The 16,168-nt window shown below is 52.1% G+C and overlaps 1 protein-coding gene across 1 annotated transcript in view; it reads left to right on the top strand.

The window, feature by feature from the left end:
* LOC130018354 (von Willebrand factor-like) overlaps window positions 1-15,685 on the top strand; it is a gene marked incomplete at its 3' end in the record, with an annotated part of 161,532 nt that extends 145,847 nt beyond the window's left edge. The window contains exons 10-12 of the mRNA XM_056109036.1: window positions 3,474-3,520; window positions 14,183-14,319; window positions 15,542-15,685. Of these exons, the coding sequence (XP_055965011.1) occupies window positions 3,474-3,520; window positions 14,183-14,319; window positions 15,542-15,685 (328 nt within the window). The remainder of the gene's footprint in view (window positions 1-3,473; window positions 3,521-14,182; window positions 14,320-15,541) is intronic.
* Between the last annotated feature and the right edge of the window lie 483 nt (window positions 15,686-16,168).

Genomic DNA, 16,168 nt, shown 5'->3' on the forward strand with positions numbered 1-16,168 from the left:
CTGTGCTATCGCTCCAGCCCTTATTTCCCCACTTTGTTTAAATGTCATGGTTTTCAAGGGTGTTCATGATGCATTTGTTACAGGCATTCAATATCCCAACACTAACGCCACCACTGCTGTCACCTTCCCTCCATCCTTGTACCCATCCCACCCCCACCCCGCCCCAAAGCTGCTCTCTTAGCCCCAAAGAAGTCATTTTTATTTGTTTGTTTTGCTTTTGGGGTCATACCTGGTTATGCACAATGGTTGCTCCGGGCTCTGCACTCAGGAATTACTCCTGGCGGTGCTTGGGGGACCCTATGGGATGCTGGGAATCGAACCCGGGTCCGCCGCATGCAAGGCAAATGCCCTAATGCTCCAGCCCCAGAATGAATTTTATTATTGCTTGTTACAACTAAATGGCTAATGGAACCATCAAAAGTTACCTCAGTAAAAGGAAATTTGTAAAAATTGTGATTAGCACACTGTGGGGGGGGACATGAAGTTCTTGTCTGAGGGATTCCTAAGCTCTTGTTGCTGGCTGAGCCTTCTGTGTTAAGTGTTTTTGTTCACGGAACTTAGTTGGCTTTTATGTCACTTTCCCGTCTAATTTGCTGTGCTCCTACTGGGATGTCAGGATGGCAGAGTTTGGAGATGTTGCAGTCACAAATACACCTGCATGTTCCAAAGACTCCAGGATGGGGCTGGAGTGATAGCACAGTGGGTAGGCCATTTGCCTTGCATGCAGTCGACCTGGGTTCGATACCCAGCAACCCATACGGTTCCCTGAGCACCGCCAGGAGTGATTCCTGAGTACAGAGAGAGGATTAACCCCTGAGCATCGCCGGGTGTGACCCAAAAGCCAAACAAACAAACAACAACAACAAAACAAAGATTCCATGATATATAACTGGGCAGTGAGCTTATACAGTGGCTGTTATGGGTGTGGCTGTCTGCCCCCCACTCCGAGAGGATCCCAGAGTTTTCAGTCAAAAACCTGATGTACCTGAAGTTTTCAGCGGTTTGGCGTCTCTGCAGGTCTCTCTCGGTTGTGAGGCTGTGGAGTCTGGCTGTTAGCCTGGTGCCAGCTGTTGGGGTGTGAATCACGCCAGGGCTTTCGGCTTTTATTCTAAGTCTTACTCATTCCTTTTGCTTTTTTGAGTGACCGATCACGACCATCCTGTTATTCGTCGATTGTCTCGAGCAGGCCTCAGTAACGTCTCCTTCATCTTAGCCCTGAGATTTTTAAAAAAGTGCCATATTCAAGGCTCTTTCAGAGTTAGGAGAATGAGCCCCATCATTGTTACTGGTATTTGGCATATTGGGTACGCCATGGGGAGTTTGCCAGACTCTGCCGTGTGGGCAGGTTACATTCGGTAGCCTGCCAGTGTGTCCAAAATAGGAATGAGATAATAAGAATGTTGCGTGACTGCTAATGCGGCTGCACGCTTCCGGGAGCTGGGTTTTATAGTCTCTGAGTCTTGGCCATTGATGGGATTACACGGCTGCCAGGGGACCAGTTGGTGGGTGCGATCCCCATCTACTGGAATTTGCAGGACCTTGGGGGAGGATGCTCAGCCCTGATCTGGGTAGGCTTGGGGATCTCAGTCCCGGGACCCGCATGCCTTTGTTTCTCTGCCGGTACCTTCATGTGTGCAGAGAGTGGTCTCAGCATGGTGGTGGCTGGTTCTGGAGGTCTTCGGCTGCCGAAATCCTGGTCGGGGCGGAGAGGGAAACTCAACCTGCTCCCTTCCAAGGGGCCCCGGCGAGGACAGCCAGGTGCGAGGGCAGGAGACTCTGAGTGACCATCACCCCCAATTTTGTTGTTGTTTCTTTTTTCTTTTTTGGTTGGGATAAATTTATTTCATCTGTCTGTAAACAAGATGTTTAATAGTCATGGCATTTTAAAAAATGCATATTAAATCAGATGAGTTAGACTGTATCCCAGATGTAACAAAGTACAAGGAAAGAACAGACCAATCAATGATAGTACAGCCGGTAGGGCTTTCCCTTGCATGAGATCAACCTGGGTTCAATTCCCAGCATCCCATAGGGTTCCCCAGGCACAGCCAGGTGTAATTCCTGAGTGCGGAGCCAGGAGTAACCCCTGAGCATCGCTGAGTGTGACCCAAAAAGCAAAAATAAAACAAAACAAAAAAGATACCAAACCAAATACATCTGGAGAAAATAGCACAAGCCGACCAAGTCCACGATAATGCAACTTCCTATGAAAACTCAAGCTGCAAATAAAATTGGCCCAGTCAAGAAAGAAGGAGACACACTCCAGATGGTTAGGTCGGGATACTTAGTGTCCGCAATGACAACCTTGTACCGTTTGTGATTTGCACACCTGTCTCCAGAGTCACATGCTATTTCTCCTGGAGACTGTCTCTCTCCTTGGGGACAGGACACTGCTCTGCCCTGGCCCTCCTGGGTGTCCTGCAGCTGACTGCAGCTACTGAGTTCCAATATTTGGTGCCCCCTGGCTAACTGCCACCGGCACCCCAGGAAGACAGCACCCCCTTCCTCCTCCACCCGCTTCCTCTCTCTCTTTCCACACTGATGATCCTCAAGGAGTCTGCTAGGGTTTCCCAGCCTGGCCCTGAGATGTGGGTTTCCCACATCTCTCCTTTGGCCTCTCCCACGAGCTGACTTGTGTGTGCACATAGGGATTTTGTTAATTTTGTGTCCTTGGGGCTACACCCGGTGGTGCTTAGTAAAATGACTCAGCACCCAGGGATCACTCCTGATAGACTTAAGGGACTTTATGTGGAGCTGTGTCTCCAACCCGGGTTGGCCACATGCAAGGCAAGCACCCTGCCCGCTGGACTCTCGCCCTTGTGGGGAGTTGACTGCTAAGTCTCTGGATTAAATGTTCAGGAACGTTGACTCCCCTCGATTTTCTTTCCTCTTCGCTTTCTCTGTCAGCGTTTCAGGATTCCTTTGCAGCAAAGCCTGGTCCTGTACACCTCCAGCTTCTGACAGACCCTTCTGGAGCCTGCGAGACAGCTCAAAGGGCTGGAGCAGACGTTTGGCATGTCAGAGGCCCAAGTTTGATTTCTAGGATCACCTGGTCCCCTGAGTCACTTCCAGGAGTGACTCCAAGACACAGACCCCAGAGTATCCCCTGGGTATCACCCAAACACTCCTCAACATAATACACGTGAGGGCTGGAGCGATAGTACAGCAGGTAGGGCGTTTGCCTTGCATGTGGCCGACCCGGGTTCGATTCCCAGCATCCCATAGTTTCCCCTGAGGATCGCCAGGAGTCATTCCTGAGTGTAGAGCCAGGAGTAACCCCTGAGCATCGCCAGGTGTGACCCCAAAAGCAAAAAATTAAAAATAATACACATGGCCACCTCACCACCCTCAATTCATGCCCCAGCATCAGTGCTGTTTATTCTCCCGTTGGGAAACTCTGTGGTGAGTGCTCAGTCCTTTTATGGACTCTTGTGCTTGTAGGCACCCCTGACCTGTGCTTCTCTCCCTCACAGCATCTGTCGGAACAGCCTGTGGGTGTGCAGCAATGAAGAATGCCCAGGTAGGCCCTCCGCTCGCTCTTGGCCCTCCCTCCCTGTGTATGTAGAGGCCTCCTTTCCCCAGGTGCAGGGAGGACGGGGTTGGCTGAGCTAACCTCCTGCAGGTCTGGATGGTGATGTGGGGGATGGGGTCCCCTGCCTTAGCAGAAAGGGGAGAAGGGACCTGGGTGAAGGGCTTTTTGTCTTTTTTTTCTCCTGGCCTGTTTGCGCAAAGGATTAACACGGAATGACCTGTAAGACTGTCAGGTCATGGTTGACTCAACAAAGACAATGTCAATTATTTGGAAAGCTCCGGAAGGAGGGTTGGGTAATTCTTGAAGCTTGAAGTGAGCATGCCCTGAAGTTTTCTGGAATGTCTGATCTGAAGATTTGGGCCTGCTCCAAGAGGTAGGAAAAAGTCAGGCCACCAGAAGACTTCCTCTTACCCTGTTTTAGTCCTGGGAAGTCGGCTTCAGGGAAGCTGCTTTTTAATCTTTGCCCTTTACTTTTCTCTCTGTTTGGCCTCCACTACAGTCTGTTTACTGCAAACTTTGTCTCTTGGAAGCTCCCTCTGCCTTAGCTAGGGACTGTCTCCTTTGAGGTTCTTTGATTTTTTTTTGTATTCTTTTTTTATTTTGTTTTGTTTTGGGGGCTACACCCAGTGGTGCTCAGGAGTCACTCCTGACTCTGCGCTCAGGAATTACTCCTGATGGGGCTTGGGAAACCACATGGGATGCCAGGGATTGAACCAGGGGCCAGCCGGGTACAAGGCAAAAGCCCTACCTGCTGTACTATCTCTCCGGCCCACCTTTGAGTTCTTTGATGATGCCTTTATGTTGAGCACTAGGTTAGGCATTTACATACACATCAACCTCCGAGGGAGGTTAAGAATAATCTTATTTTACAAAAGAGCAAGTAGACCCACAGAGAGGTGAAATAACTTGCCCAGAGGCACACAGCTGCTAAGAAACAAGAGACCGAACTTGATCCCTCAACTTCCGGTTTTCTACATTGATCCTTCCCTTGCCTCTCGCTCTTAGTTTTTTTTTTTTATTAGTGAAACACCATGAGGTACAGTTATAGACTTATAAACTTTTGTGCTTGGGTTTCAGTTATCCAATGATCAAGTACCCATCCCTCCACCAGTGCCCATCCTCCACCAGCACGGGTCCCAGCATCCCTCCCACCCCCCATCCCCCCTGTCCCACCCTGCCTCTGTGGCAGGGCATTCCCCCCTTGTTCTCTCTCTCTTCCTTTGGGTACTGTGTTTTGCAAGAGAGGCCTTGAGTGGCAATCATGTTTGGTCTATAGTCTACTTTCAGCATGCTTCTCCCACCTTGGGAGGGTCTTACAACGCCTTTTATTTGGTGCTCTCTTCTCTATCTGAGCTTCCTTTTCACCTAGCACATGTGGCTGGCCTTCAAGTCATGGAGCAAAATTCCTGGTACTAATCTCAGCCATTCCTGGGTGTTAGTCTCTCGTTTTGTTGCTTTATGTTCCCCAGATGAATGCAATCTTTCTGTATCTATCCCGCTCTTTCTGACTCATTTCGCTTAACATGATACTTTCCATGTAGTACCACTTGTATGTAAATTTCAAAACTTCATCTTTCCTAACAGCTGCATAGTACTCCATTGTGTAAATGTACCAAAGTTTCTTTAATCAGTCATCTGTTCTCAGGCACTCAGGTTTTTTCCAGATTCTGGCCATTGTAAAGAGTGCTGCAATGAACAAACAATTGCAGATGTCACTTCGACTATACCTTTTTGTCTCTCTGGGATATATTCCCAGGAGTGCTATAGCTGGGTCAAATGGGAGATCAAATTCGCTCTTAGTTTTTGACCTATCCTTTGTCAAAGGATCTTTGCTGAAACTTCGTGAACCCAAAGCAGCCCCAACCTTAAAGACCAGATCCGGGGCTGGAGCGATAACACAGCTTTTAGGGTGTTTTCTTTGCACATGACCAACCTGGGTTCGATTCCCAGCATCCCATATGGTCCCCTGAGCACCACCAGGAGTAATTCCTGAGTGCAGAGTCAAGACCAGATCTGTTTCACTTTCTATACTGGACACTCATCGTGTGTGTGTTTCCATGTGTGTAGGTGCGACAAAATGCTGGAAAGCCAGCGGCCAGGTGACAGGGTCCTATTGACCCTCAAAGACAATTGGTTTTGGTGGATTGGCAGAGGTGAACTTGGGTCATCTTGAATTTACAGACACCTGGCACCTTGCCTGGTGCTGAGCTAGATGGAGAGTGGCCAGTAGGCTGGGTCAGTTATTCACCTGGGGCTGGAACACCAGATAAACTCAGGTTTCCCTTCTATGCAATTCTGGAAGGAAGCGCAGAGGCAAATGCTGGCTCCTGTGAGTATGGCTGTGCTCCAGTGGAACATAATCACAGCCCGTGAAAGACCCGAGCTGCCCTTTGAAAGACACAAGATGTCTACAATTGAACTGCGAATAAAGTTTTATTCTTTCAATAATGAACATTATGGCAAAATATCTATGAGTCTAAGTGGGTGGCGTTAGGAATTCAACTTATTAACATTTGTCAGATCAACTCCCAGATAAAGACTTTTAATAACTGTTTTCTATAGGGTGAGTCTGATACTCACCCAGCAGATTAGTCATCCATCAAATCCTTCATATGTTCATTCGTCTTCCATCCATCCATCCATGCACCCACCCACCCATCCATGGACCCACCCACCCACCCATCCATTCACATATCTATCATCTACCCATCTCTTCAGCTGCACAATTATTTGAGTAGTCACTGTGTACATAATGGAATGTTTGGTCTAAGGAGACAATATAAGCCCTGACCTTTCAAATGAAATCTTTTTAATTTTAATTATTAAAAATTTTGCTCTGCGAAGGATGCAAGACATTTTTGTAATGCCTTGATGGGAAGATACCCATTTCCAACTCCACAGAGCACTAAGTGGTTTGAAGTTTTGCCAGCAAAGCCACTAACTCTTGTTCTGTGCTCTCAAATCATCAGACACCACCCCCGCCATTAATTTTCTAGTTTTGGAATTTAGTCATCTGTTACCTCCCAGTCACATGTCCCTATAAGACACCGGCAAGTTTCTTACAGGGGTGACATGAATTCATTGACATGAGTGACCTGGCAGTGGGGCTGTGTTATTTGCCCTCCCTGTACCTCTCAATATGGTGACCGGTGAAAGAGTGTCTGATGAGAAGGTTCTAGAAGAGGTTGTATTTTCACTCTGCTAATGAGTCAAAGAGCACACTGGAGTTTCTTTGTCGTCCTTGAGGAACTGACATTCTAAGTGTTAGAAATAGTTGGGTTTGAGCTCAAGCAATAGTGCAGGGGAAATGGTGTTTGCCTTGCACGTTGACTGACCTGGGTTCCATCATGGTCCCTTGAACACCACCAGGAGTAATTACTAAGTGCTGAGCCAGGAGTGATTCCTGAACATTGCTGGTGTGATGCCAAAACCAAAATATAAAAAAGAAAAAGCAAAGAAAGAAATAATGGAGTTTGAATTCTCGGAGTTAAGGTAGAAGTGTATCATTTGTCAACTGCTGTGTAACAAATGACCCCCCAAATTTAACAGTTCCAGACCACAAACATTTGATATCTCAAGATTCTGTGTGAATCCGGGTGTAGGTAAACTCGGCTCTTCTGCCTGCAGGTTTCTGGAGAGTTTCGGTAAAATTATGATTAGGGCCATGGTCATCTCTGAGGACTGCCCTGGGGGTCCCTTTGAAGTTCCTTTTATTTATTTATTTACTTATTTTGCTTTTTGGGTCACACCTGGCAATGCACAGGGGTTACTCCTGGCTCACGCACTCAGGAATTACCCCTAGCAGTGCTCAGGGGACCCTATGGGATGCTGGGAATCGAACCCGGGTCGGCCGTGTGCAAGGCAAACACCCTACCCGCTGTACTATCGCTCCAGCCCGAATTTATTTATTTTTTTTCCTTTTTTTTTTCTTTTTGGGTCACACCCGGTAATGCTCAGGGGTTACTCCTGGCTCATGCACTCAGGAATCGCTCCTGGCGGTGCTCGGGGGACCCTATGGGATGCTGGGAATCGAACCTGTGTCATCCATGTTGGCTGCGTGCAAGGCAAACGCCCTACCTGCTGTGCTATCGCTCCAGCCCCCCCGAATTTATTTTTTTAAGTCTTAAAATTTTTGATTTTTTAAAATTGATTCACCATGAGATACACAGTTACAGAGTTGTCCATGATTAGGTTTCAGTCATTCAATGTTCCAACACCTGTCCCTTCACCACTGTACATTTCCCACCACCAATGTCCCCAATTTTTCTCCCACCAATTCCTGCCAGCCTGTCTCCATGGCAGCCACTTTTCTGCCCCCCACCCCTCTCTGTGACGCTCATTATTATAACGGTTGGCAGACCTTTGTCTTTCTCCGTTTTCCCTGTCTGGACGTCTCCCCCTGGCTGCCCCCTGAGCTCAGAGCTCACTTCCTCTGCGGGGGGAGATCTCGGGGGGATTTGGAAAACCAGCTAAAAACAATGCCATGCTCACTGTTCAAACACTGAACGCTGATGTAACCCCATGGGACACCTTTGACTTGTACCACACTGGAGATGCTGGGAGCACCTTTGTTTCCCCATGTGGTGGAGAGTGGAGATCTCACGCACAGACGTGATACAGGATGCAGGGCCTGTGGCTGGCGCGGGCATCTTGGCAATGGCCTCGCCAAGAGTCAGGGGCTGGGGATGGGGAGGGTGTGGGTGTGTGGAGAAAGATTTCCCAGGAGAGCTGCAGTCTCGTGAATGACACGCTCCTGGGCCCTGCATTGCTCCCCAAACACTCCTGCTTCCTGGCGGGGAATCAGGGCAGCTCCTCTTCCTGTGACCCAGGGCCCCTCTTGCCCTTCTCTATAACTTCCCTCTGTAACTCTGTGCTGCCGAGTTGGTCTCCATGGAACCTGGAGTGTCTGGACAGGGTCAGCGTGGATGAGGGTGCCGGTGAGGATGAATAAAACTCTATTTATAGGGGGCTGGAGCGATGGCACAGCGGGTAGGGCATTTGCCTTGCATGTGGCCGACCCGGGTTCGATTCCCAGCATCCCATTAGGGTCTCCTGAGCACCACCAGGAGTAATTCCTGAATGCAAAGCCAGGAGTAACCCTGATGCATCGCCAGGTGTGACCCAAAAAGCAAGCGGACAAACAAACAAAAAACTTCGTTTATAGACTCCCGGTTCTGCAGGGAAGCCAAGGGATGGGGGTGGGGTGGGGTGGGAAGGGGTCTGGGAGTGTGGGGAAAGGGTGAGTGGAGGCGTTTTCCAACCCTCGCAGCCTAGAAGGGTGGCATGGAACTGGGGCTGGGAGCTTGGGTAGAGGCCTTGGGCACGCTGCGTGAATTTCCCTTCCCACCCCTAGTGGCTCCGTGACCTTCTTCATTGTCTGACTTGCAGAAGGGGGATGGTTATAGATAGCCACTCCTCCAGCCTGCACCCTCCTCCCCTGCTCCCCTGCCAGGCTGTGACTCCCTTCCTGTTCCGGTCACACAGCAAACGCCTGCTGAAGGTGGGCTGGTTCGTCCTCCCAGCGCGGGTACCACTGGGGGGGGGCTCCCTTTTGTGTTTCGTTGCTAACATAGTTCTTCGAAACACTCCTTGTGGGGCTGGAGCAATGAGCAGCTCCAGCTCTGGGGGTCCAGCTCTGGGGTCCACGACTGGGGTCCAGCTCTGGGGGCCACAACTGTGCCCACCCATCCTTATTCCTTGTTCTCTTTCCTCCATTGTGCCTGGGAAATAAACTCAATCCAATCTTCAGACTTTGAATTCCCCAGAGACTCTGGAACCCAGATCCACAGGAGTGGGGTGAGGGAGGTGCTGGTGGTGGTGGCCGGGAGGCTTGGAGGAGGGGTGGGAGAGGGGTCGAGCGGCACATTGGATCAAAGTCTCAGGGTCTTGCCTGAGGATTAGACTTTGGGGTGTTGGCCCATTTCTGGATGATCCCTCTTTTCCTGGGCATTCAGGACTTGGGGTTACAGCTGGTTCTTTGGAAACCTCCAGGATCGAGATAAACATCCTCCCCGATCACAGCCAGTGATGAATCAACCAGGGCTGATAATCCAGTGGGGATCTCAGGAGAATCCCCGTAGCACTCCCTGCCTCCATCCCTTCCTCTGACCACCGTTTTATTTATTTATTTATTTATTTATTTTTGCTTTTTGGGTCACACCCGGCCATGCACAGGGGTTACTCCTGGCTCTGCACTCAGGAATTACTCCTGGTGGTGCTCAGGGAACCATATGGGATGCTGGGAATTGAACCCGGGTCAGCCGCGTGCAAGGCAAACGCCCTACCCGCTGTGCTATTGCTCCAGCCCCCTTTTCTGACCACCTTTGCACCAGGCCAAACCCTCCCTCTTTGGAGTCTCTCAGTCTCTCGAGCAGAGCTAGGTGTCTTAGAGTCCCTGAGCACATGCCCATGTGTGCCAGGGCCCAATAAACATCAGGGTAAGCCCTCAGGCTTCTGGGAAGCTCCAAGAGCCAGCCGGGATGGTGCCAGGTCTGGGCTTCCGAGCGGGACATGATACCAAGTTTCAAATCCCTGCTGGTCGAGGCATGTCTCCCGGGCTGGCACTTGCTGGCTGGCATTGTGCAGAGGTAGTGTTTTTCACAAGCTGAAGGGTGTGTGTGTGTGTGTGTGTGTGTGTGTGTGTGTGTGTGTGTGTGCAGCAAATTCCTTGGGCCCATGCTCCTAACAGCTCCAGTGATGATTAGCGTTGAAGAGAAAAGTGCTTTAAATGTAGACATGTAGACACTGCTTTGGGGTGGAGGGGCGGAAGGGCACCCCCAGCAGTGCTCCGTGGCCACTCCTGGTTCAGCAATCAGGAATCACTCCTGGCAGTGCTTGGGAGACTGTGTGCAGTACTGGGGGTAGAACCTATGTTAACTGCATGCAAGGAAAGCACCTGTTATCACGCTGGACTCTACACACTAGTATAAAAAACTTGTGTTGTTGTTGCTTTTTGAGCCACACCAGGCTGTGCTCAGGGCTTACTCCTGACTCTGTGCTCAGAGATTACTCCTACTGGGCTTGGAGAACCATATGGGACATTGGGGATTGAACTTGGTCAGCTACATGCAAGGCAAACACCCTACTTGCTGTACCATCTCTCTGGCTCTCTACATCACGATTTTTTTTTTTTTGCTTTTGGGGTCACACCCAGTGTTGGACAGAGGTTACTCCTGGTTCATGCACTCAGGAATTACTCCTGGCAGTGCTCGGGGAACCATATGGAATGCTGGGAATCAAACCCGGGTCGGCCACGTGCCAAGCAAGTGCCCTACCTGCTGTACTATCTCTCTGGCTTTCTACATCACTTTTTAAGGCTTTTTTTTTTTTTGGGCTTTTTGGGTCACACCGGCTATGCTCAGGGGTTCCTCCTGGCTCTGCACTCAGGAATTACTCCTGGTGGTGCTCAGGGAACCATATGGGATGCTGGGATTCGAACCTGGGTCAGCCTCACGCAAGACAAACGCCCTACCCGCTGTGCTATCGCTCCAGCCCCTAAAGCATTATTCTTTTGCACCCTTAATACAGGGTAGTTTAGGGAAAGTAGCACCTTGATGGGCACCAAAAAAAAAATGCAATTTTGCCAGATTCACTCGTGTTTGGGGGCCTGGAATGAACTGCACAGTATCTCTGAGGTCTGTCTGTGCAGGGGTCTAAGGGCACCTTAGCTTGAACATCTGGGCACCTTATCTTCTCCCTCCACCCCACTCCCAGCCCCCCTACTCCACCCCGGAAGGAGAGAGTCGCCCCTCTCAGCAGCTCTCGCTGAGTGCCCACACAGCTCTTCAAAACACTCCTTGCCGGGCTGGAGCGATAGCACAGCAGGTAGGGCGTTTGCCTTGCGTGCGGCTGATCCAGGTTCGATTCCCAGCATCCCATGTGGTCCCCTGAGCGCCGCCAGGAGTGATTCCTGAGTGCATGAGCTAGGAGGAAGCCCTGTATATGGTCGGGTGTGACCCAAAAAGAAAAATAAAATGCAAATAAAAAAACAGGAACACTTCTTGCCCGTTTCTTGCCCGTTTCTTAGGAGCAGATTCCCTTCAGGGGATGTGGAGGCGGCATTAGTGGAAATTTACCGCTGAGGAAGTCTCACTTGGCTCCTCCTGGCCCTTCTGCCCTTCCTCCCGCTGCGTTCGTTGTTGCTGTGCAGTCGTGATGACTGGGTGCAGCCTGGGTGGCGGCTGGCGGGCGCTGGGCTTGCTCTCTGCCCTCAGCCTCCTGCCTGCAAGGCGGGTGCTCTCTGGAGCTCCAGAGCCCAGGTCCGGATTTGGATCAGGATGAAAGCCAGAACCCTGAGCTCCCTGGGGGGTTCGGTCTTTCAGACAAAGAGTGTTTCCAAGAGTTGGCCTTTTCAAAGCTTTCTGCTCTGCAGATGGCGGGCCCGGATTTTCCTTTCCTTTTTTTTTTTTTGCTAGCTATTTCCTTCCTTCGTTCCTTCCTTCCTTCCTTCCTTCCTTCCTTCCTTCCTTCCTTTCTTTCTTTCTCTTTCTTTTATTTTCTTTCTTTCTTTCTTTCTTTCTTTCTTTCTTTCTTTCTTTCTCTCTCATTCCCCCCTCTCTTCCTTCTTTCTTTCTTTCTTTCTTTCTTTCTTTCTTTCTTTCTTTCTTTCCCTCCCTCCTTCCCTCCCTCCCCCCCTCTCTCTCTTTCTTGGGTGTCAGTTTCATATTATGTTATTTTATATTCCACAAATGAGTGCGGTCCTTCTATGTCTGTCCCTCTCTTTCTGGTCATTTCACTTAGCATGATATTCCCCATGACCATCACTTATAAGAAAATTTAATAACTTCGTCTTTTCTAACAGCTGCGTAGTATTCCACTGTGTTGATGTACCAAGTTTTCTTTAACCAGTCGTCTGTTCTCTGGCACTCGGGTTGTTTTCAGATCCTGACTATTGTGAACAGTGCTGCAATGAATATACAGGTGCAGATGTCATTTCTGTGCTGCTTTTTTGCACCCTCGGGGTTTATTCCCAGAATTGGTATTGCTGGATCATAGGGACCTGCATTTTCTAGGAGGTCAGAAGCTGGCTCCCTCCTGGCTTCCTTTGGCTGCTCCCCAGGCCAACCGTGGCCGGCACCACCGTGCTCGCCTCTTCTGCTAAGGTGTGGGCATGCCTGGCTGGGGGCTGCCTTTGGCCAATCCATGATTTGCCCTGGAAGGGGCTGGCCGGGTGTCTTTCGGTGGGCAGACAGAGGCTAGGAGACTAGCTATAGGTCCAGCTCTGGGGGCCACGACTGTTCCCTGCGCCCACCCATCCTTATTCCCTGTTCTCTCACCTCCATCGTGCCCGGGAGATAAGCTCAATCCCATCTTCAGACTTTGAATTCCCCAGAGACTCTGGAACCCAGATTTACAGGAGTGGGTGGGGGGAGGTGGTGGTGGTGGTGGGAGGCTTGGGGGAGGGTTGGGAGGATTAACGAGCGGCACATTGGATCAAAGTCTCAGGGCCTTGCCTGGAGGATTTGACTTTGGGGTGTTGGCCCATTTCTGGATGACCCCTCTTTTCCTGGGCATTGTCAGAGCTCAGAGCAGGCCAAGTCCTTCCTCAGATAAGAGGGCTTGGGAGGAAAGGGAGGGAGGTTACGGGGAAGGTCCCACCCATTTCATTGCACCTGGGTCAAGATTTGAAACTCAAAGGCCTGGAGACTGTTTGCAGAATCCTGGGGGCTTCTGAACAGCGGCCAGGGGACTTCCTGTGACCTCAAGCTGGGGATTCCAGTGCTTTCCAGCTCCATTGCTGGCTCCCTCTGATTTTCACCCACTGGGGAGAGACCCCCGCCCGCGCCCCATACACACCCCTCCTCCTCCTGCGCTTTCCTTTCAGGGAGGGGCACTCTGTGTGTGTGGGGGGGGGTGGGGAGGCAGATTCTGTTTCTCCTCACAGTGCTTTGGTTTTAAAGTTTTGTTTTATTTTTATTTATTTATTTATTTTTGCTTTTTGGGTCACACCCGGTGATGCACAGGGGTTCCTCCTGGCTCTGCACTCAGGAGTTACTCCTGGCGGTGCTCAGGGGACCATATGGGATGCTGGGAATCGAACCCGGGTTGGCCGCGTGCAAGGCAAACGCCCCACCCGTTGTGCTATTTCTCCAGCCCCAAGTCTTGTTTTATTTTTGCTTTTTGGGGTCACACCCGGTGATGCTCGCTCGGGGGGGTTCCTCCTGGCTCTGCACTCAGGAATTACTCCTGGCGGTGCTTGGGGGGACTCTATGGGATGGCGGGGGATTGAATCTGGGTCGGCCACGTGCAAGGCAAACGCCCCTCCCCGCTGTGCTATCACTCCGGCTTCTCCTGCTCCTTTCCGTATTGGGGCAGCTGTCCCGGGGGCCCCAACGATGCAGAGAACAGCTTTGTCCTGGGCAAGTGCTCATTCAGTGGACCCCGAGTGCCCTGCAGAGCCACCAGGGAGGGGGGAAGGGAGTGGAGGGAAGCCCGAGAGCCAGGAGCTGGGAGATTGAGTCGGGGTGGCCCCATGGCTGGACCCGGCCATTGCTGCCTGGAGTTGCTAGTCCCCCTCAGCCCAAGGAGGCCGCAAACTGGCGCCGACTCTAATGGGTCTGAAGGTCAGGGTAGGGGCCAGGACACCTGCGGGTTTCCTGGTCGGGGAGATGCCCCCTTCATTTTCCACGGTGGCCTCTGCTCTGTCCCCAGGGGAGTGCCTCGTCACGGGACAGTCCCACTTCAAAACCTTTGACAACAGACACTTCACCTTCAGCGGCATCTGCCAGTACCTGCTGGCCCGCGACTGCCGCCACCAGGCCTTCTCCATCATGATCGAGACAGTGCAGGTGAGCTGTGGGGTGGGGTGGGTGACTTCTGGGTCACACCTGGAGGAGCCAAACCCACAGGCCTGGGGACGGGAGGATGGGCCAGACAGGACAGGCCCGAGGCAGGGAGAAGGAGACATTTGCCTCGCACACAGCCTGTCCTGGCCCCTGCCCTGGCCCCTCGGAGGATCCCCTGAGCCTTGCGGAGAAAGATCCCTGAGCACAGAGGCAGGAGTAAGCCCTGAGCACCGCTGGGTGTGGCCCCCCAGCTCCCTTTCCCTCTGCAAAAGAAAAAGGTTGGAGAGACAGTGCAACCTGCTTGGCATACAGGAGGCCCGAGCAGCATCAGGAGTGACCCCTGGGCACAGCCAGGAGCAGCCCCTGGAGACCGCTAGGTGTTCCCCGATTCCTTACCCCAACAGAGAGAGCGATGGAGAGAGAGGGACAGAGACAGAGACAGAGAGAGAGAGACAGAGAGAGAGGAAAAGAAAAAAAAGGAAGAAAGAAAAGAAAAGGAAGGGAGGGGAGAGATGGAGGAAGGAGGAGGAAGGAAGGAAGGAAGGAAGAAAGGAGGGAAGGAAGGAAAGGAAGGAAGGAGGGAGGGAGGAAGGAAGGAAGGGATGGAGGAGGGAGGAAGGAGGGAGGGAGGGAAGGAGGGAAGGAAGGAAGGACGGAGAGGAAGGAAGGAAGGAAGGAAGGAAGGAGGAGGAAGGGAGGGGAGGAGGGGAGAGAGGGAGGGAGGAAGGAAGGAAGGAAGGAAGGAGGAAAGGAAGGAAGGAGGAAGGAAGGGAGGGAGGAAGGAAGAAGGAAAGAAAGGAAGGAGGAAAGGAAGGAAGGAGGAAGGAAGGGAGGGAGGGAAGGAAGAAGGAAAGAAAGGAAGGAGGAAAGGAAGGAAGGAGGAAGGAAGGGAGGGAGGAAGGAAGAAGGAACGAAAGGAAGGAGGAAAGGAAGGAAGGAGGAACGGAAGGAAGGGAGGGGAGGAAGGAAGGAGGGCCAGATGGACATGGGAAAGGCCCAGGAGCTGCCGGTCTCAGCAAGGTCCAGCGAAGGCTTCCTTGTCCCTCTCTTCGAGGGGGCTCTGCTCCCCGGAACTTTCCGTACAGCTGGTGCCGGCCCCTGAGACAGGCCCTCGGGCGTCAGGGTTCGGGATGTGTCACTGACGCTCAGGGCCTCCCTCCCTCAGCTCCCCATCTCTCCCTGAGTGACCTCCTCTCCTCTCCCCTGCCCGCCCCTCTCCCCGCAGTGTGCTGACGATCCCGACGCCGTCCTGCACTCGCGTCAGCTACCGTCCGCCTGCCCCGGCCTGCCCCACAGCGTGGTGAAGCTGAAGCATGGCGGCAGCGTGGCCGTGGACGGCCAGGACGTGCGGCTTCCCCCTGCTTGCAAGGTGCCGCCTCCCCCCACAGCAGCCAGGCTTTCTGGAGCCCTCTCAAGTGGACACGGTGGGCGGGGGCATGCATCCCTCGCAGGAAGGAGGGCTTTCCTGGAGGAGGGAGGGGGAGGAGGAGAGGAAGAGAAGGAGGAGGAGGAGGAGGATGAGAAGGAGGAGGGAGGAGGAGGATGAGAAGGAGGAGGAGGAGGATGAGAAGGAGGAGGAAGAGGACCAGGTGGCTGGCTGGATGAGGAGGAGGAGGAAGCGGAAGAGGAGGAGGAAGAGGAGGAGGAGGAGGGGAGGAGGAATGTGGTGGAGGAGGAGGAAGAGGATGAAGAGGAGGAGGAGGAGGAGGAGGAGGAGGGGGAGGACCAGGTGGCTGGCTAGATGAGGGATGAGGAGGGAGGAGGTGGAGGAGAAGAGGAGGAGGAGGAGGAGGAGGAGGAGGAGAGGAGGAGGAGAAGAGGAGGACCAGGTGGCTGGCTGGATGATGATGAG

The sequence above is a fragment of the Sorex fumeus genome, unplaced genomic scaffold (assembly GCF_029834395.1).
Source record: "Sorex fumeus unplaced genomic scaffold, SorFum_2.1 ptg000263l, whole genome shotgun sequence".
Classification (NCBI taxonomy): Eukaryota; Metazoa; Chordata; class Mammalia; order Eulipotyphla; family Soricidae; genus Sorex; species Sorex fumeus.